General features: G+C 39.9%; 5 protein-coding genes across 17 annotated transcripts; 2 read left to right on the top strand and 3 right to left on the bottom strand.

The window, feature by feature from the left end:
• Nucleotides 1-149: 149 nt before the first annotated feature.
• On the bottom strand, nt 150-4,011 carry LOC103845439 (L-type lectin-domain containing receptor kinase I.7). 6 transcript variants are annotated; one of them, XM_009122299.3, is made up of 3 exons: nt 3,724-4,011; nt 3,119-3,303; nt 150-2,515 (listed from the first exon to the last, which is right to left on the bottom strand). In XM_009122299.3, exons 2-3 carry the CDS (start codon nt 3,136-3,138, stop codon nt 379-381), a joined length of 2,157 nt encoding a protein of 718 aa, XP_009120547.2. In that variant the 5' UTR covers nt 3,139-3,303; nt 3,724-4,011; the 3' UTR covers nt 150-378. The 6 variants fall into 6 exon arrangements, with proteins under 6 accessions (XP_009120547.2, XP_018511162.2, XP_009120548.2 ...); XM_018655646.2 differs by having other exon boundaries at nt 3,119-3,288; XM_009122300.3 differs by having other exon boundaries at nt 3,119-3,211.
• Nucleotides 4,012-4,211: 200 nt separating this feature from the next.
• LOC103845437 lies at nt 4,212-7,221 on the bottom strand. The gene is made up of 4 exons (XM_009122297.3): nt 6,460-7,221; nt 5,242-6,020; nt 4,854-5,146; nt 4,212-4,771 (listed from the first exon to the last, which is right to left on the bottom strand). The coding sequence occupies exons 1-4, from the start codon at nt 7,057-7,059 to the stop codon at nt 4,431-4,433; spliced, it is 2,013 nt and encodes a 670-aa protein (XP_009120545.2). The 5' UTR covers nt 7,060-7,221; the 3' UTR covers nt 4,212-4,430.
• A 1,684-nt stretch (nt 7,222-8,905) lies between these two features.
• On the bottom strand, nt 8,906-11,825 carry LOC103845438 (probable E3 ubiquitin-protein ligase ARI3). 5 transcript variants are annotated; one of them, XM_033282247.1, is made up of 4 exons: nt 11,153-11,825; nt 9,930-10,708; nt 9,488-9,789; nt 8,906-9,408 (listed from the first exon to the last, which is right to left on the bottom strand). In XM_033282247.1, the coding sequence occupies exons 1-4, from the start codon at nt 11,708-11,710 to the stop codon at nt 9,125-9,127; spliced, it is 1,923 nt and encodes a 640-aa protein (XP_033138138.1). In that variant the 5' UTR covers nt 11,711-11,825; the 3' UTR covers nt 8,906-9,124. The 5 variants fall into 5 exon arrangements, with proteins under 5 accessions (XP_033138138.1, XP_033138139.1, XP_033138140.1 ...); XM_033282248.1 differs by having other exon boundaries at nt 8,906-9,405; XM_033282249.1 differs by having other exon boundaries at nt 8,906-9,390.
• Nucleotides 11,826-11,842: 17 nt separating this feature from the next.
• LOC103845434 (tRNA-splicing endonuclease subunit Sen2-2) lies at nt 11,843-14,522 on the top strand. 4 transcript variants are annotated; one of them, XR_004452545.1, is made up of 4 exons: nt 11,844-12,084; nt 12,623-13,360; nt 13,943-14,058; nt 14,395-14,522. XR_004452545.1 is itself a non-coding variant. In XM_009122295.3 (3 exons), exons 2-3 carry the CDS (start codon nt 12,632-12,634, stop codon nt 13,902-13,904), a joined length of 735 nt encoding a protein of 244 aa, XP_009120543.1. In that variant the 5' UTR covers nt 11,843-12,084; nt 12,623-12,631; the 3' UTR covers nt 13,905-14,037. The 4 variants fall into 4 exon arrangements, 3 of the variants coding, with proteins under 3 accessions (XP_009120543.1, XP_018510741.1, XP_009120541.1); XM_009122295.3 differs by lacking the exon at nt 14,395-14,522 and having other exon boundaries at nt 11,843-12,084; nt 13,899-14,037; XM_018655225.2 differs by lacking the exon at nt 14,395-14,522 and having other exon boundaries at nt 11,843-12,084; nt 13,601-13,949.
• Nucleotides 13,235-17,957, top strand: LOC103845436 (interactor of constitutive active ROPs 3). The gene is given in 6 exon segments (XM_009122296.3): nt 13,235-13,360; nt 13,943-14,058; nt 14,395-14,569; nt 14,902-16,540; nt 16,543-16,636; nt 16,743-17,957. Coding segments are annotated over 5 exon segments (1,938 nt in total). The 5' UTR covers nt 13,235-13,360; nt 13,943-14,038; the 3' UTR covers nt 16,753-17,957.
• Nucleotides 17,958-18,204: the final 247 nt, after the last annotated feature.

Genomic DNA, 18,204 nt, shown 5'->3' with positions numbered 1-18,204 from the left:
TTCCAAACTCAAACGCAACAACAAGTCATAGAAACATAACCCTATTGTGTATCAGCTCTCTCACAACAGATGAACTTAAGACAAAGTTAAAGTTCGGAAAATCTCTAATGTTTGAGTGTCTTTAATCTATAATTGGCTCATGCCTTGAATAAGAGTGACAATAACAACTGATTGTCAAATTATTTAGTAAAGTAGCTACAAAAAAATTTCACAAAACCAGTTCCGTTTCATCGTTCTACCAGTGAAACTTGATGGAGAATGTCATTGATGAACATGTGCAAGCATACAATGAAACAAACATCGAATAGAAATGGTTGAATAACAGTCCATGACAAGAGTCAAGAGGCCAAAGATGATGAGGGAAGTTGTTAGAAACTTTCATCGTCCACTCCCGTAGAGAACTGTATGAGTAATAAACATTGAAGTGTTGCATAAGGAAGAAGACAGTGATACTGATTCGAGCGAGAGCTGTTCTGGTGAAAGCGTTGTTGGAGTGAGAGCTCCGATTCCAGGAGAATATGGCCAAAACTCGGGCAATGCTAGGTTTCCGTTTAAGTACTGCACCACTTGTTCCATGGACGGTCTTGCATCTGGAGCAAGGTTTGCACAGAGCAACCCAATTTTCAGAACCCTCTTGACTTCTCTGGATGAGAATTCTGTCAACCTTGGATCTATAGCATCAATCAAAGAGGACCCTCTCCAACATTCACAAACCCATTTGATCAGAAAACGTTTTTCAACCGGCACGCGAAGCTCCACAGGCCTCCTCCCACAAGTTACTTCAAGCAAGAAAACACCAAAAGCGTATACATCAGTCACGGTGGATGCTCCAAATGTTGTAAGCTCAGGAGCCATGTAACCAACAGTCCCAACTGCAGCTGTTGTGGTTGGATCAGTCCCTCTTTCATATAACCTGGACATACCAAAATCTCCTAACCTTCCATTAAGCTCTGCGTCCAACAAAACATTAGAGGCTTTGATATCTCTGTGTATAACAACTTGGTCAGCTTCTGTATGCAAGTAATTCAGAGCTAAGGAGATGTCTTTGAGAATGGCAAATCTTCTCCACCAGGGGAGAGCCGGGTTATCAGGATTGAACAAGTAATCATCCAAGCTACCATTTGGCATATACTCAGAAACCAGTAATAACTCATGTTTCCTCCTGCAATACCCAAGAAGTGGAACTAAGCTTCGGTGTTTTAAACTCTTCATGCACACGATCTCAGCCACAAATTGCTTCATACCTTGCTCACCGTCATGTGATACTTTCTTCACAGCCACTTCTCTCATCTCTATGCTCCGAGGGAGTGTTCCTTTGTAGACTTCACCAAAACCTCCTCTCCCAATAAATTCATTTTTACTGAACCCGTTTGTTGCTTTGTATAAAGATTTGTAAGAATACCTGAGTGGACCATACACATTTTCCCAATCCTCTCTTACTTCGGCGTACAAGTTTCTCCTATACATATAAGCTCCAAAGAGAAGCCCCAAAACTAAGAAAACTAGTAAACCCAACAGAACATCAAACACCAGATATGTATAGTTACTTTTACTGCTGGGATGAGGAGCTTTGGGAAGTTTTGAGATGTCAATCTTCTGCAGCGACGCCATGCTTTTGCTAAAACTCCACCCGAGTAAGTACTGGTTGACCACGCCTGACCCCGTTGAACCAGAAAACCCGACAAACATTCTTCTACCTTGCACAATCTCCGTAAGATTGATGGATGTCGATGACAAAAGAGGTCGGCTTGGTTTCTGGTTACCAAGAGGAGCCAATGAAACGTTGAGTGTTGTTCCTTCGTAATCCACCCAAACCTGGATAGGATCGCCACTCACGAGTTTCATGTCTATCTTCCGACCTTCTTTGTCTGAGAAATAAGATGCGGGAGCAGCTACCACAGACACTGCGCTGTTCACATCAACCCCAACATGATTATCACTGATGTCGAGCACATCTTCAGCTTTAGCAATATCAAGCTCAACAGCCAACACACGTGTCGAAGAAGATCCATTTGCGTTGAAAAGCCCTAAGTATCGAGATGGTTGGGCACCTTCGAAATCAGTGGAATGAGACACAAAAAACGCCATGCCATGGCTACTCACCTCACTTACAGGGACCAGTGCGCACACAAAATGCGTCGAGAACGAGACTGGTTCAGATGGTTTGAACTCAATAGGCTGCTCGAAGAAAGCACGACCTATTTGTGTTGTCGTTGCATTCGTCAGTTGCAGGACATCTTTTTTTGGAATGATTCTTGCACCATCCTGAAGGTGAATACGATGGTCTCCTTGGTCGAAGCCGTTGAAGACGAACGTCGTCTCTTGTTGGAATGACGCGCAGACACAATATATCATCCATATGATTCCAAGAAGCGCTCCTCGAATCATTTGTCGTTTTTTTTCCTTTTGATTTTCTCTTCTCACAATGGTTAGCAGTTTTCTCTTCCTCTCTGGTTGTAGACCCACTGAATATGACACGACCACAGTCAGATATATAGGACTGCTTCCGGAACTCCTGTCTTAGTCAAGCCAGCAAAATTAGTTCCATGAAACAGAACAAAACAAAAAGAAATTAGTAAATAAAATGGCGACATGGGACTTTTATATTATTTAAGAGGAATATGCTAAAAAAATTATCATTGAGAAGAAAAGGTCGAGGGTGAAGCTGCAACCAAAGTTACTAATAAATTGAAGTGTTGGGGTGATTTCATAAGGTCAAATCACTGAAAGTGTCAAGTTAATGGATAGCACGTCTAAAGTCTGCTATACGGTACTATGAACTATGAGGCGCAAGATACTCATTGACATTAATATACTACAGAATAACATGAAGGGGATAAGTAACTTAATTTCTCTAAATTAGTGTGCACATTGTACGCTATTTATTTATATCAAGATCAACTATGTTGGACCATTTCAATCATAGCTGTTTCTAAAATATCCAAATATGCACTAGGCATACAAATGTGATTATTATATCCTCATATCCAATTCATAATAATCCTAGGTTCAGAACATCAGCTAAAGGTCAAGCATTTCAAACGACAATTTACCAAACCTTTAGAACATATTTTCCTTATAATTCAAGGGGCAAAATGGAAGAGGTCATAACCTTTACCTCTCACGGGGATGAAACATATATGACCCCCACCTATTTAGAGTTTGCACATGAACATATCGGTGTCTTGCATTATGCAGATGGCAACCAAATCTACAAGAGAAGGAATTTATGAATGTTGTGGATAAAGTGACCACCCCATAACAGTGTTTCCTTCTTTGGTGCAACGTCTGTGAATGTCACAACTGACAAGCAATGTAAAATAGTCAACAGATTTAACACTAGATTTTAAAGTAACAATATCATAATCAGTATAAGAATAAATACAAGTTGACTTGAATATGAATAAATGTGACAGGCAAATGAGATCAAATTGTCTATATTTTACAAATCTATTCATAATTAGAATAACATCAGAGAGAGATGCCTCAGTTCAATCTATATTATAGATTATCTATACTAGCAATTAACAAACAAATGTTCCATTGTCCATTGTTGAGCTATGTGATTACCATTAACAAAGATTAACTCTACATTCACCACAAAGTATACATACAATACAACCTTTTCTCATCAGAGACCAATACACTATTTGACTTGACCACTCATAAATGTGACAGAAACTTTTCAATGTAGTACTATAATCTAATAGGAAGATGACGAACCTGCAAGTTTATTTGGTAGAAAGCTCAATCAGATGAATCACATTTCGTCTTAGCCACAGCTTCTTCACTAACATTGTTGAAAAAATCCAATAGATAGAGATCCAAAACAGTAAATCTATCTCTGCTAGTCGAAGAAACAAACACCGGAGCTGTTGAATCTACCGTCACCGGGAGGGAGAAACACCAAGGCATCTTCAGGGTGGATATTACGAGAAAGACCAAGTGTGGGATTGCGCCTGAGGGTTGGTAGAAGATAGAAAAAATCCGTGAAACTACAGCAATCGCCCGGGAGAGAGAAAGACGGTTACATCTCCGGGACGGTGACGATTGGGACAGTTACTGAATCTCGCTCGCCTTATGGGTGGGTATCCTCAGACGGGTTATATCCGGCCCAATTTCGGCCCATAGTGACTAACTAATTATGAGAAATTGATTAAACGTGTCCGTTTTAGCAACTTACGGGTGTGATTCAGCTGGCAGCCATTCAAAGCTCAAGCAAGACGAAACCAATCACATTACAGTAAAACAAACCCCTACCTTCAAACCCAAGTTTTGCACTTTTCTCAATCTCCCAAACTCAAACGCAACAAGAAGTTATAGAAACATATGAACCTCCAAAAACATTACAGCCGAAAAAGTCATATAGCAAAGTGTTTGGAGCCGAGGAGGAAAAAAAAAAGAGACCAACTTTGGTTCCAAACTAGACCTCAAAACTGAGGATAGTAATCTGGATGGAAAGGGTTCGTGTAATCCTCGATTTCGTAGCCGTCCGAGTCATATACTATAGCGTACTTTCCATACGTTCCGAAGTATGGGCAGTCGTCCACTTCTTCTTCTTCCTCAGGAGGACCATTAACTCTTGTTGTCTCATTACCAGTCGGGGCATTACTCTGTCTCAAATGACCATTAACTCTTGTTGTCTCATCCCCAGACGGGGCATTACTTCTCAAATGAGGTGGTCGCAACGTTTCCTCATCAGAATCATCATCCGAGTCGTAGAATTGCTGACGGCTCCTGGGAGACAGCATAGATGGGTGAAAGATCACACCTACAGGATCGTCAGAGAGTGATTTCAGTAGGAACAACTTATGAGATTCAAGGGGTTTTATATAAGACATTTGGCACATTACCATCTGGCAGGTCGAAGAAGGGATCAAAGGGCTCTTCAGGATTAACAATATTCATATGTTGCCCCAAATTAAAGGGGAAGTCACCATACCCGTACTCAAAATCTTCATAATCCTCATCATCATCCTCCTCATCATGATCATCAAAGTAGTTGTTAGGCGCCACATACGCACGCCCTGGATCTTGATCTTGACGCATGATGTACGCTTCGTCCCAGGTCGGACATTGCTTAACACAAGTCCCTGTTTTTTTGTTCCATCCTCCTCCACAGTTGTAGCAAAACTCATGCCCACATCTAAAGCAAATACCAAAAGGGATTATACCACCAATATGATTAAACAAGGAAAGATTGAATAATTGCTTAGGTTGATCAAAGTGTTAAGAAGATACCTGCAAGTTATGTGATTGCATCCTTGACTAAGTTCAATCATGTGCTGGCACTTACCACATTGGCGCCACATTTTATTATTCGCCAGAGACTTCAGCTTCACATCATCTGCTGGTGGATTAGGATGCAGTTTCTTGTACTCGGCGCATGACAGCTTCCCATGCCACGGGACTTTACAGTCCACACAGAAGAGACCACGACATCCCACACATCTCCTGACTCCAGATGCAGGGTAAGCAGACTGTAAGCTCTTGGCCGATTCAGATATCTTGGTTTTGGACATCAAAGCCGAACACTTCAGGTAAGGACAGTAAACTCTCTCGGTGACAGGTATTGCGTTCTCCTTGATCCTTTGCTTCCACATTTCACCCAATTTCGGAGTCAAAAGCTTGCCACACGCATCGATCACCATCTCAGACTTGCATTTATCATGAGGACAATTCGGAATCATTCCGTGAAGCAGCTTCACCTCTACATGTTGCTTCACACACTGAAAGCAAAACCGATGACTGCATTTGCCGATAGAAAACATGCGCTCAGGATCGATATCGTTAAAACAGATAAGACACTCTTCTTTCCTAGCAGCTACTTTAGCTTGGCGGGGGTTGTCTTGAGGGGTTGCTTGCGAAACAATTGATTCCCTAGCGAGTTTATAAGCATATTTCACTTCGTTTCCAGCCACCAGAACAGCTTGAGTAAACGAGAATTGTTGCCTGATCCGTTTCAAATCATCCATTAGCATGGCAATCTTTTTTTGCTTAGGCGTCCAGCTTCCCCTGACCTGCATTCAAATAAAATGAAAATCTTATGAACACACAGAAAATGAAAAGCTAGGTAGAGAAAGCATAACCCATTGCACAAAACACAAGCAAATGAGCTTAGAACTTAACAGTCTAACTCTCTAATAAGCTAGCAAAGGTAGCTCAACAAACTTCTTTATATTTCAAGGAAAAGAGAGACAACAATGGCTTACAAAAAGGTCACGATATAGAATGATAGAGTAGTCAGTGCAGCTCTTCAATCAGATTAGCACATCATCGAACACACATTAACTACATCAGTAGATTCAGGAACAAAAGGGGAAACTTGAACTTATCAGCTCATCACTATTTCTACATGATGCATCGAGTAAACAAAAGTAAAACGAACACACCATTCAACAAAAGCAAGTAAGAGTGAAGCGTAACAATAAAGAAAAAGGAAAAAGTAGGAAACTTTACGAATTGGAAGATGGGAAAAGAATCGCAGAAGATAGAAACGTGTTTGATCCCCAGCTTCCATGCTTCGGTCAACCCTATTGTCAACGCCTGAATCTCCGCTCCCTGACGATTCGCGCCACGGCCAGCCAGCTGTCCCTTGGACTCAAACAACAGAGCATCCCTCTGGTCGCAAATCGCTACCCCAAACCCAGCCGCCACGTCACTCACCTTCCCCTTCCCCTTACCAGTCCCAGTCTCCTCGCTCACCAAACCCTTGAAGTAAAGCCTGTACATCAAGTCTCCCCTGAAACTCCCCCTCCTCACGGCATCACCAACGTACGCAGAAGCATTACTGTTAGGGTTTCGATCGTCTCTCCGTATACCAGAGACTGTCTCGTGGTGGGTTTTCCCTTTTCCTCTCGAGTTACCTTCTCCGCCGCCGGTGTTTCTTTGACGCGCGATCTCCTCATCCTCCACCACGACAGCGAATCCACTCCTAGCGACAACGGGAGGCGACGGTGGAGCACGAGATCGGGAAGCGAGGGAAGCAGCGAGGGCCTCCTCCATCTGCAATCGGAAAGCGTATTCGGAATCGGTATCGCGACCTCCCAAGAACTCCATTGGTAGCTGCAGCGATTCAAAAAAACACTCCCTTTTTTGTTTTCTCTTCGTGACGAGTGCTTTTTAAGCTTTTACGTCGTGTCCTACATTTTTTTTTTTTTAATATAGAGAGGAGACCCTCAAAATCCGCACGTGGGGAAAGTCCACGCACGTGTGGGCCGGGCGTCATTGGATTGTAATCGAAACTTTAACCGGAAATTTTGCCAATGGTTTACGTTAAGACGCCTCTTGCCTTACCTTCGTCAAAAGAATTTACTGGTTTTTCTTTTGAAAATCAGAATAAATTACGATAATCAAGGTAATTAATAACCTTTGATTCCGCTCATTTTATTACACTTCAAAGTTCAAATCAATCACATTGTGAGTGACTCTTCATGAAGTTTTGAGTTTATTTGGTGCATTTAATTAAGTATGTATAGGCACGCTAAGATGCAATTTGAGATGAAATTGGTGTGTCTATGTATGCCTCATTGGATTGCTAGTAATAGATAATAATCCTGACTCTGCATTTTTTCCTTTGACTCTAGCGCAAAAGTTCTTGGCTTTGTTCAGTTCAGCTCTAAATTGGGTTCTTCCAAGTATGTCAATTGTTAGAAACATGTGTTACAGACAATGCCCGCATGATGCTAGTGTGTAATACTTGTGGCTGCTAATATTTTGCTTTATTTATATATATGTTTTATGCTCAAAGGGTTTGATTTTTTAATGCTATATGCAGTTTTATTCCATGGCACCGAGATGGAAATGGAAAGGTGCTGAAACGAATGCTCTTGCGGAACCAATTTATGAATCTACTACAAGAGAAAGAGTTTATGAATGTTGTGAATAGAGTGAGCACCCAATAACAGTGTTTCCTTCTTTATTGTAATGTCTGTGAATGTCACAAGACAGCTCACAATCAATAGAAAATAGTCTAGAGATTTAAGACTAGATTTTTAAGGAAGAATATCATTTAAGACTAGATTTTTAAGGAAGAATATCATAATCAGAGAGTACAACCGTCCTAATTATTATATAATAATAAAAATAAAATACAAGTTGATTTGAATATGAATAAAAATGTGACAGATAAACCTTAAATTGAGATCAAGTTGAATGACATAAGAAAGATGCCTAGTTCAATCTGTAGCAATTAACAAAAAATATATTGTTTTATCCATTGTTGAGTTATGTGATTACCATTAAGTAAGATTCTAGATTAACAATACATACAATGAATCAGAAAGCTATAACAACAGAGTATACAAACCTTTCCTCATCACAGAAAAGTATACTATTCGACTTGACCATTTTATAAATATGATTATAAGATAATCAAAGTGTTAAAGAGAGATACCTGCATCCTTGAGTAAGCTCGATCATGTGTTGGCACTTGCCACATTGGCGCCACATTTTATTATTTGCCAGAGATTTTAGCTTCATATCAATATCATTTGCTGGAGGATTAGGATGCAGTTTCTTGTACTCGGTGCATGACAGCTTTCCATGCCACGGGACTTTACAGTCCACACAGAAGAGGCCACGACATTCCACACATCTCCTGACTCCAGATGCAGGGTAAGCAGACTGTAAGCTCTTGGCCGATTCAGATATCTTGGTTTTGGACATCAAAGCAGAACACCTCACGTAAGGACAATACACTCTCTCTGTGACAGGTATCGCGTTCTCCTTAATTCTCTGCTTCCACATTTCACCCAATTTCGGAGTCAAAAGCTTGCCACATGCATCGAAAATAGTTGGAGTCAAAAGCTTCCACACTCTCTCTGTGACAGGTATTGCGTTCTCCTTAATTCTCAACGATTCAAAAATAAATGAGGGTTTTAATCAAACATTTGCTTCTCGGTGATTTAAAAGTTATATGTGACAGTTTCGTCAATGACATTTGTATGCAAAACAAAGCTTTACCTTCAAACCAAGGTTTCTACAAATTTCTCACTCCTGAATCTCCCAAACTCAAACGCAACAAGTCATAAAAACATATGATCCACCAATAAATTTACAGTCGATGGATCATAAAGCGAAAGAGAACAACTTTGGTTCCAAATTACACCTCGATAGTTACACCTCAATAGTAATCCTCGCTTTCATAGCCGTCCGAGTCATATACTATATCGTACTCTTCATCAGTTCCAAAGGAAGGGCAGTCGTCCACTTCCTCATCTTCTTCCACTTCCTCATCTTCTTCTTCTTCTTCCACTTCCTCATCTTCTTCTTCTTCTTCTTCTTCTTCTTCTTCTTCCACTTCCTCATCTTCTTCTTCTTCTTCCACTTCCTCTTCTTCTTCTTCTTCTTCCACTTCCTCATCTTCTTCTTCTTCTTCTTCTTCTTCTTCTTCTTCTTCTTCTTCTTCTTAAAGAGTGATTTCAGTACGGAAAAAAAAACTAATGAGATTCAAGGGTTTTATAGAGATTTAGAAGGGAAATATTACCATCTGGCAGATCAAAGGGCGCTTCAGGATTAACATCATTCATATGGTGCTCCAAATTAAAGGGGAAGTCACCATAGCCGTAACCAAAATCTTCATCAGCTTCATAATCATCATATTCATCCTCATCATATTCATCCTCATCATAATCATCAAAGTAGTTGTTAGGCAACACATACACACGCGCTGGAGCTGGATCTTGACGCATGATGTATGCTTCGTCCCAGGTCGGGCATTGCTTAGCACAAGTCCCTGTTATTTTGTTCCATCCTCCTCCACAGTTGTAGCAAAACTCATGCCCACATCTAACGAGAATACCAAAAGGGAATATGCCACCAATATGGTTAAACAAGGAAAGAATGAAATGTACCACACATGCTTTGAAGTTTGATGATCTATCTGATTCCAAAGGTTTCTTAGGTTGATCAAAGTGTTAAGAAGATACCTGCAAGTTATGTGATTGCATCCTTGACTAAGTTCAATCATGTGCTGGCACTTACCACATTGGCGCCACATTTTATTATTCGCCAGAGACTTTAGCTTCACATCATCTGCTGGAGGATTAGGATGCAGTTTTTTGTACTCGGCGCATGACAGCTTCCCATGCCACGGGACTTTACAGTCCACACAGAAAAGGCCACGACATTCGACACATCTCCTGACTCCAGATGCAGGGTAAGCAGACTGTAAGCTCTTGGCCGATTCAGATATCTTGGTTTTGGACATCAAAGCCGAACACTTCAGGTAAGGACAGTAAACTCTCTCGGTGACAGGTATTGCGTTCTCCTTGATCCTTTGCTTCCACATTTCACCCAATTTCGGAGTCAAAAGCTTGCCACACGCATCGATCACCATCTCAGACTTGCATTTATCATGAGGACAATTCGGAATCATTCCGTGAAGCAGCTTCACCTCTACATGTTGCTTCACACACTGAAAGCAAAACCGATGACTGCATTTGCCGATAGAAAACATGCGCTCAGGATCGATATCGTTAAAACAGATAAGACACTCTTCTTTCCTAGCAGCTACTTTAGCTTGGCGGGGGTTGTCTTGAGGGGTTGCTTGCGAAACAATGGACTCCCTAGCGAGTTTATAAGCATATTTCACTTCATTTCCAGCCACCAGAACAGCTTGAGTAAACGAGAATTGTTGCCTGATCAGTTTCAAATCATCCATTAGCATGGCAATCTTTTTTTGCTTAGGCGTCCAGCTTCTCCTGACCTGCATTCAAATAAAATAAAAATCTTATGAACACACAGAAAATGAAAATCTAGGTAAAGAAAGCACTACACATGGGAACTCTAAACCATCGCACAAAACACAAGCAAATGACCTTAGAACTTACAGTCTCTACTCTCTAATATAGCTAGTGGAGGTAGCGCAACAAACAACTTCTTTTTATTATCGCCAAGCAAAGAGAAACCACAATAGCTAACAAAATGGTTCACGAATATAGAATAGTAGAGTAGTCAATGCAACTCTTCAATCACATTAGCACAAACACACACATTAGCTAGATCAAATAGTAACAGGAACAGGGGAACTCCAACTTATCAGCTCATCACTATTTCTACATGATGCATCGAGTAAACAAAAGTAAAACTAACACACCATTCAACAAAAGCAATTAACAATGAAGAAAAAGGAAAAAGTAGGAAACTTTACGTATTGGAAGATGGGAAAAGAATCGCAGAAGATAGCAACATGTTTGATCCCCAGCTCCCATGCTTCGGTCAACCCTATTGTCAACGCCTGAATCTCCGCTCCCTGGCGATTCGCGCCACGGCCAACAAGCTGTCCCTTGGACTCAAACAACAGAGTATCCCTCTGGTCGCAAATAGCAACCCCAAACCCAGCCGCCACGTCACTCACCTTCCCCTTCCCAGTCCCAGTCTCCTCGCTCACCAAACCCTTGAAGTAAAGTCTATACATCAAGTCTCCCCTGAAACTCCCCTTTACGCCACTAACCTTCGAGCTCCCCTCCCCGACGGCGACTGATTGCGCCGGGAGAACAGTAACTCCCGGAGAAGGTCTCACAGAACCAGAAGCATTACCTACTTTACTGTTAGGGTTTCGATCGTCTCTCCGTACGCTAGTGACCGTCTCGTGGGTATTCCCTCTTCCCCTCGAGTTACCTTCACACCTAGCGACGACGGGAGGCGACGGTGGGCGCTGTGGAGCACGAGATCGGGTAGAGAGAGAAGCTGCGAGCGCCTCCTCCATCTGCAATCGGAAAGCGTAGTCGGAATCGGAACACTGTGCGTCCCCCTTTTTTTGTGTTTCTTCGTATGAGTGACGAGTGACTTTTAGCCTTCCCCCTTCGCTTTACGTCGTGTCGTACATATTTTTTTTAATATAGAGAACCGCACGTGGGGAAAGTCTACGCACGTGTAAAAACGTCATTTAATTGTGATCGAAACTTAAACCGGATATTTTGGAATGGTTTAAGTTAAGACGCCTCTTAAATTAGCTGACCTTCGTCTAAACAATCTGCTGATCTTTAAACTTTTGAAAATCAAATAAATTAACTCACTCCAATTCTCTCCCCGCTTCGACGAGATCGCGGAGGATTAACAAAGAATCAGTAACGATATCAGGTTAATTAAGAACCTTTGATTTCGCTAAATTACTCAGTTTATTACATCTCAAAACAATCATATTGTGAGTGAATCTTGGTGCATTTAATTAAACTTCTATAAGGTTTGATCTTTGAATGTGTATATGTTGTGAGAAATTTGAGTTTTTTTTTGTGGATCTTCTGAGAAATATAGGTGCACAGAAACTGTTCGATAAAATGTCTGAAAGAAGTTTATTATTAAGTGTGTATTGGCACGTTAAGATGTAATTTTCGTGTTTATGCTATGTTATATGAGATGCAATTGGTGTGTCTATCTATGTATGTCTCTCTGCTGGTAATAGATAGCTTTGTGTCCAACCTGGGTTCTTCCAATAATGTCAATTGTTAGTTAATTTACCATCGATGATGTTCTTCTGAGTTCCTATACTGTAATACTTGTTGCTGCTGATAAACTAAGCAGAAGCGTATCCATTATATTTTGCTCAGCATGTTTTTGGATTTTTCTTTTTGTATCTTTTTATGTTCAAAAGGTTTAATTTTTAATGATGTGTATGCAGCTTCATTCCATGGCACCCAGATGGAAATGGAAAGGTGCTGAAGCCAAAGCTCTTGCGGAACCAATTTCAAACTCAGTCTCAGAGCTCCAACTCTCTCTAGCCAAAACAGAGACATCCGGTTCCCTCTCGAGTTGCAACGTGCTTCTAGCCGTTGAGCCGGAGCAAGCTGAACTACTCGACCGCTGTTGTTTTGGCAGACTCGTCCTATCCGCTGAGAAAGACAAGAAATGGATTCAGTTATCCTTTGAAGAAGCTTTCTATTTGCTTTACAATCTCAAATGCATCAAAATCTACCTCCAAGGCCGTTGCTTGGAGAACGAAGTCGACACATGGATGTACATGAAATCACAAAGACCAAACTTCCCGATATTTTTCAAAGCTTATTCACATTTACGGTCCAAGAACTGGGTCTTGAGGTCAGGGTTGCAGTACGGTGTGGATTTTGTGGCATACCGTCATCATCCATCTCTTGTCCATTCTGAATACTCTGTGTTGGTTCAGTCTGGTGATAGTAATCGGTTAAGAGTGTGGTCAGATGTCCATTGTGCTGTTCGGTTAAGCGGGAGTGTTGCCAAAACGTTACTGACTCTCCATGTGAGTGGTAGCTCTAATAAAGAAGATTTGAAACTACCTATGTGTTTGGAGAACTACAAAGTGGAAGAGCAAACTATTTGTAGATGGAGCCCAGAACTCAACCGTGAAGATGAAACCACAAATCCAAAACCAAATGCTACCACTGTGAGTGATTTGAAATCTCTTTGATGAACCTCTCCTGGTTAACTGAGTACTCCATGTCAATCTCTTAAACAATTGTTTTCAATTATATTTGATATTGAGATACACAACATTTTACTTTCTTCGGGGAATCTCAAATCTCATACCGTCTTTTTTAATATTATAATTCGCATGAGCAGTAACATTTGAATAGAATAGTCTTCGAGTGACATGTTAAACACCAAGTTTTTGATGGTGTTCCAGAGCTATGGGTAAGCAGGTTCATTTGAATAGAGTAGTCTCAAGCAAAAAAAGAAGCAGTACATTTGTTATAAAATCAGATGTTTGACACGGACACAATCCAACAAATCTCTATGCAAACATAAGACATTAGTAAGAAGTGCGAGAAAATATTTTGTTTCTTCTTTAAGATGTTCATTTGATGGTAATGAATATGAATTCAGAAGTAAAGAAATATTTTTATACGCTTATCCTTTCTTTTTAATAACTACCGTCATGTTTTCTTTGCCATTGGATTGTAACCTATGTCTCCATCTTTCAGTATTGAATATTCATGAGCTCTCTATATAATTGTTGGTGGGTCAGGCTATACATTGAAGAAGAAAAGAAGAGGATGGTAAATATCTTTTCTATAAACCCAAAATATATCCATCCTGTGAATTGGAGGGAGAATATTACAGTATGCAGACCCAAAAGGCCAGGTAAATCTTGATTTTGACTTTCTATAGATTCTTTACATTTATGGCCGATTCATTTTTTGTTGTTTCCTTATGGGAGTTATATTCAACACTGAATCTTAAAGGTTGCATTCTTGTGGACCTCAAATACATTGCCTCTGTTTAATCAAATTCGATCACAACTTTTCTCTAGTCTCTCTTTTTTTTTGAACAAGAAATCCATTGTAGCCAACAAATTATGACCTTTAGTGATCTGTTACTATCAGTAATTCTCTTGCACATGTGCTTGGGTGTGAATGTCCTCGTGATTTTCATTTTGTCGATCTTTTTGTTTTTGATTTTATATGTGTTTTGGGGCAGAAATGGATCTCCAGATGTTCCCAAGAAGCTGTCTCCTCGTGCTGCTCGGCCACTAAAGTTAGCAGCGCTAGAGACAGACTCTTCTTCATCTCCTATCTCAGCTAATAATAGAATACCAAAGGACACAAGTCCAAAAGTTTCAGACCGTAAACCTCCACCAAGTCCTTTCTCCGAGGTATGAGCCTCTCTTGTACTAAGCTTATTTCAAATTCAATTTTTTATTGTTTTATTCTTTGTTGGAAGTTGGTGCATTTAGATTTCAATAAACTATCTTTTATTTGCATGATCCTAGATAAGCCGTGCCATCATAACATGTTACTGAATTGACTTTAATGAGGAAAAATGTAGCATACATAAGATTTCGTGTCTATGGGATATAAAATTAGGTAGAACATTTAATTTAGAGTAGTTGAGAGATGAAAATGTAACTAACTTCCACTCTATTATCTGTTTCTTTTCTCTCCTTGGGATTGCCGTAACACTGTCATGTTTGTTTGCTAACTGAAGAAGAGGCCTAGCAGAACAACGGAGCTTGAGTCGCTAGCCTCACAGCTTCAATATGACCTGAAGAAGGCGAAACAGCAAGTCACAGTATCTGAAACATCAAAGAGGCAAGCAGAGCAAGAAGCAGAAGAGTCCAGGAAACAGCTACAAGAAGTTTCCTCTAAGCTCCAGGAGACTAAGAATCAGGTCTTGGAGGAAGAAACAGATAAAACCGGTGCTTTTAATCATCGAAGTGTATCTCAGGGATGGGATTTGGAGTTTGGTGCTACTACTGATGAAAGGGGAGGACTGGATGTTGTTGTTCAAGAGATCCGACAACTCAAGCTTCAGATTGAGATGGTGGCTTCTTCTGAAGCTGATCATGTGAAACAAGCTGAGCTGCGTAACTCTGATATTCACCTTTTGAGAGGAAACTTAAAGGACACACTTTTCCTCGTTGAGAATTTTAGTAACCAACTTAAGGACTGTGAGGTAACAGACGCTGAAACGAAGGCTTTAGCCACCGAAACGCTAAGGCAACTGGAGAATGCTAAAAAGGCAGTAGAAGAACTTAAGTCAGATGGCACAAAAGAAGTTGAGAGTTATAAGAAAATGGCCGTGGAGCTTGAACAGTCAAAATCTAGGATGGTATGGCTTGGAGGTCTTGTGACTAAACTTCTGGCTAACCCGGGGGTTTTGGAAAACCACGAAACTCTGCTTAAGGACTATGCAAGTTTAAAACTTGGGGAATCAAATGAGAAGAATGAAGAAGTATCTTCCTTGAGATGTGAGGTAGAGCGACTGAGAGCGGCTTTAGAAGCCTCTGGCAAAAAAGACCAAGAGGGGAATGTAAAGGCTTCTTCTCGGTTAAGGATACAAGCTGAACTCCGGTTTGAATTAAAGACAGCTAAATCCAAGATAGACAAGCTAGAGGCGAGGTTGGTGGATAAGGAAACAGAGTTAAAGTTTATTTCAGAGGAGAACGATACCCTATGCCTATTACTAAAGAAGAACCAGAAAGAGACAGATGCTGAAGCTGAGCTGAAACAACAAAGGGAGGTAATCAAGAAGTTAAAGGCGGATTTGATGGATAAAGAGACACAACTCCAGATCGTTTCAGACCAGAACGAGACACTGAAGTCAGATATCCACAAGAGGGAGACAGATATACAAGACGTGCTCATGAAGCTAGGTTTTGCAATGAGAGAGGCTGAGAAGAGTAGCCAGAGAGCGGTTAGAGTCACTGAGGAACTAGATGCGACTCGAGCGTCAAACTCAGCAATGAAAACAGAGTTAGACAAGCTAAAGGCGAGGTTGGTGGCTAAGGAAACAGAGTTACAGTTTACTTCAGATGAGAACGATAACCTATACCTTTTACTGAAGAATCAGAAAGAGACAGATGCTGAAGCTGAAGCTGAGCTGAAACAACAAAGGGAGGTAATCGAGAAGTTAAAGGCGGATTTGATGGATAAAGAGACACAACTCCAGATCGTTTTAGACAAGAACGAGACACTGAAGTCAGAAATGGGAACAGAACTCAGGGAGCTCAGAGTTCAATCAAACCAATTGAGAGAAGATGCGGAAAAAGCTAACGCCATGCTCTCTGCTGGAAACAACAATAATCAAAGAAACTCTCCTTACTCTGAGGATATCAATGATGAAGTGCAAAGAAGAAAACAGGGAATAAGCTTAAGAAGATTGGTGTTTGGTGGAAGAAGTCGCAGAAATGGGTGGAGACTAACAGAATAATAATAATTAGGTAATCTATTCTAAAGTTCATATATATTTAGATAAGTGATGGTTTCTCTTTGAAATCTCTAAAGGAACTGACTTTCTCTTTGCTCATCTTGGTTTCTGCTTCTCAGGTACCGTTGATTTGGAGTTGGATTGTAAGAGCTACTCCTCTGACTCTGGTATTGATGTGAATTATTAGTCTGATGACTATGTTCTGAAAAAAAAAACACATTTTGGAAACATCTGAGTTGTGGTAATTTTATGTCAAGTACTCCGGAGCAAAACTGTTGATTCTTTTATTGTGAAACTAGTTTTTTCTTTTCAAATATCAAAGCCAAAGGCATCAAAGCCTCTGGTTCATTTTGCAGTGTTGAAAGTATGACTGAGCCTACCGTAAGGCCGAAGAAGTCCTATAGAATATTGGCCCCTTCAATGGTGATTGGGCCCGAGAAGCCTAAGCCTAAAAATGATATCTGAAGTATTCTAATCCCACAATTGCGCAGAAGATAATTTCACAAATTTTAATAAATTTTTAGTTTAAAATGAAAAATATATAAAATCTATGTCTTTAAAATTTAGAAGTTATGTTTTGACTATAATTCTAAAAATAGTATTAGTCAGAACCAAAGAACGAGATTACAGAAGAAATCTGAAAGTATGAGTTAGGATCGAGATGTTAGGTTTGGGCACAGTTCTACCTAAACCCGAACACGTCCTTAAATCATCTTAAACACCTATATTTTGTTGTACTTATTCAATAACTAAACTCCAATTAGTAATAATCATTAGTTTAAAGTGTATGTATTATGTATAGAATAAAAGTATGCATGGGTTTGTAACTTTTTATATATAACATAAACACGTGTTTCCGTGTGTAAAGCAACTATACCAACAGACAGAGATATTTTTCTATTCGTTTAATAATTAAAACATTCTCTTAGTTCTTAAGTGTACATTAGCCGATGTAATCGAAATTAGGTTAGGTGAGATCTTTCTTAATAATCATTAACTGGTCTTACACTATCACCCCATAAATATCAATATAAACTATTATAACGCGCAGCTTCATCGGTGCGTAATTTTGACTCAGTTTTAATTTTTCTTTATCAAAATTTATCGTCTAAATCATTAGATAGTCACTAATGCATCTTAGTATTAAATTAACAAACCAGTCCACATTATATCAATATTTATTTGGAACCATATACAACAACATCACCACATTGATCCTTTACGTCACTAAATCAACTACATTGGTTGATAATGGTTGTTCTATTCCCGTCTAGCTATTTAGACCATTTCAAGTTTGAATAATAGAATAGTCGTGTGTTACAAAAAAAAAACTACATGACAAACAAGAAAATATCAATTAATTTAAGTAGAAACATCAGCGCCACTGAACGCGCCATTAAGAAGCCTCTATATTAGGATTTAAATTTAAAATTAACCATTATCAGTTAAATTCTTCATTTTCATGAATATCTCTATGTTCTATTTAATCCAGAAGTTATACATATGAACTTTGCAAACAATATTTTTGGAACTAAAAGAAAAATGTGTCATTAAAAACATAGTGAAACGATGAACATACAA

This window comes from Brassica rapa, chromosome A10 (assembly GCF_000309985.2).
Source record: "Brassica rapa cultivar Chiifu-401-42 chromosome A10, CAAS_Brap_v3.01, whole genome shotgun sequence".
Classification (NCBI taxonomy): Eukaryota; Viridiplantae; Streptophyta; class Magnoliopsida; order Brassicales; family Brassicaceae; genus Brassica; species Brassica rapa.
The sequence above is the reverse complement of the archived record's forward strand: the minus strand, read 5'-3'. Positions and strand labels throughout refer to the sequence as shown.

Excerpts from the sequence above, each read along its gene's own strand:
- LOC103845439 (XM_033282240.1), bottom strand. The coding sequence starts at position 3,138 with ATGTTTCATCCCCGTGAGAG. Across the intron at positions 2,516-3,118 it reads ATGTTTCATCCCCGTGAGAG|GAGTTCCGGAAGCAGTCCTA; the intron begins GTAAAGGTTATG and ends TGACTAAGACAG.
- LOC103845437 (XM_009122297.3), bottom strand. The coding sequence starts at position 7,059 with ATGGAGTTCTTGGGAGGTCGCGATACCGATTCCGAATACGCTTTCCGA. Across the intron at positions 6,021-6,459 it reads CTTTTCCCATCTTCCAATTC|GTCAGGGGAAGCTGGACGCC; the intron begins GTAAAGTTTCCT and ends ATTTGAATGCAG. Across the intron at positions 5,147-5,241 it reads TGCAATCACATAACTTGCAG|ATGTGGGCATGAGTTTTGCT; the intron begins GTATCTTCTTAA and ends TATTTGCTTTAG.
- LOC103845438 (XM_033282247.1), bottom strand. The coding sequence starts at position 11,710 with ATGGAGGAGGCGCTCGCAGCTTCTCTCTCTACCCGATCTCGTGCTCCA. Across the intron at positions 10,709-11,152 it reads CTTTTCCCATCTTCCAATAC|GTCAGGAGAAGCTGGACGCC; the intron begins GTAAAGTTTCCT and ends ATTTGAATGCAG. Across the intron at positions 9,790-9,929 it reads TGCAATCACATAACTTGCAG|ATGTGGGCATGAGTTTTGCT; the intron begins GTATCTTCTTAA and ends TATTCTCGTTAG.
- LOC103845434 (XM_009122293.3), top strand. The coding sequence starts at position 12,632 with ATGGCACCCAGATGGAAATGGAAAGGTGCTGAAGCCAAAGCTCTTGCG.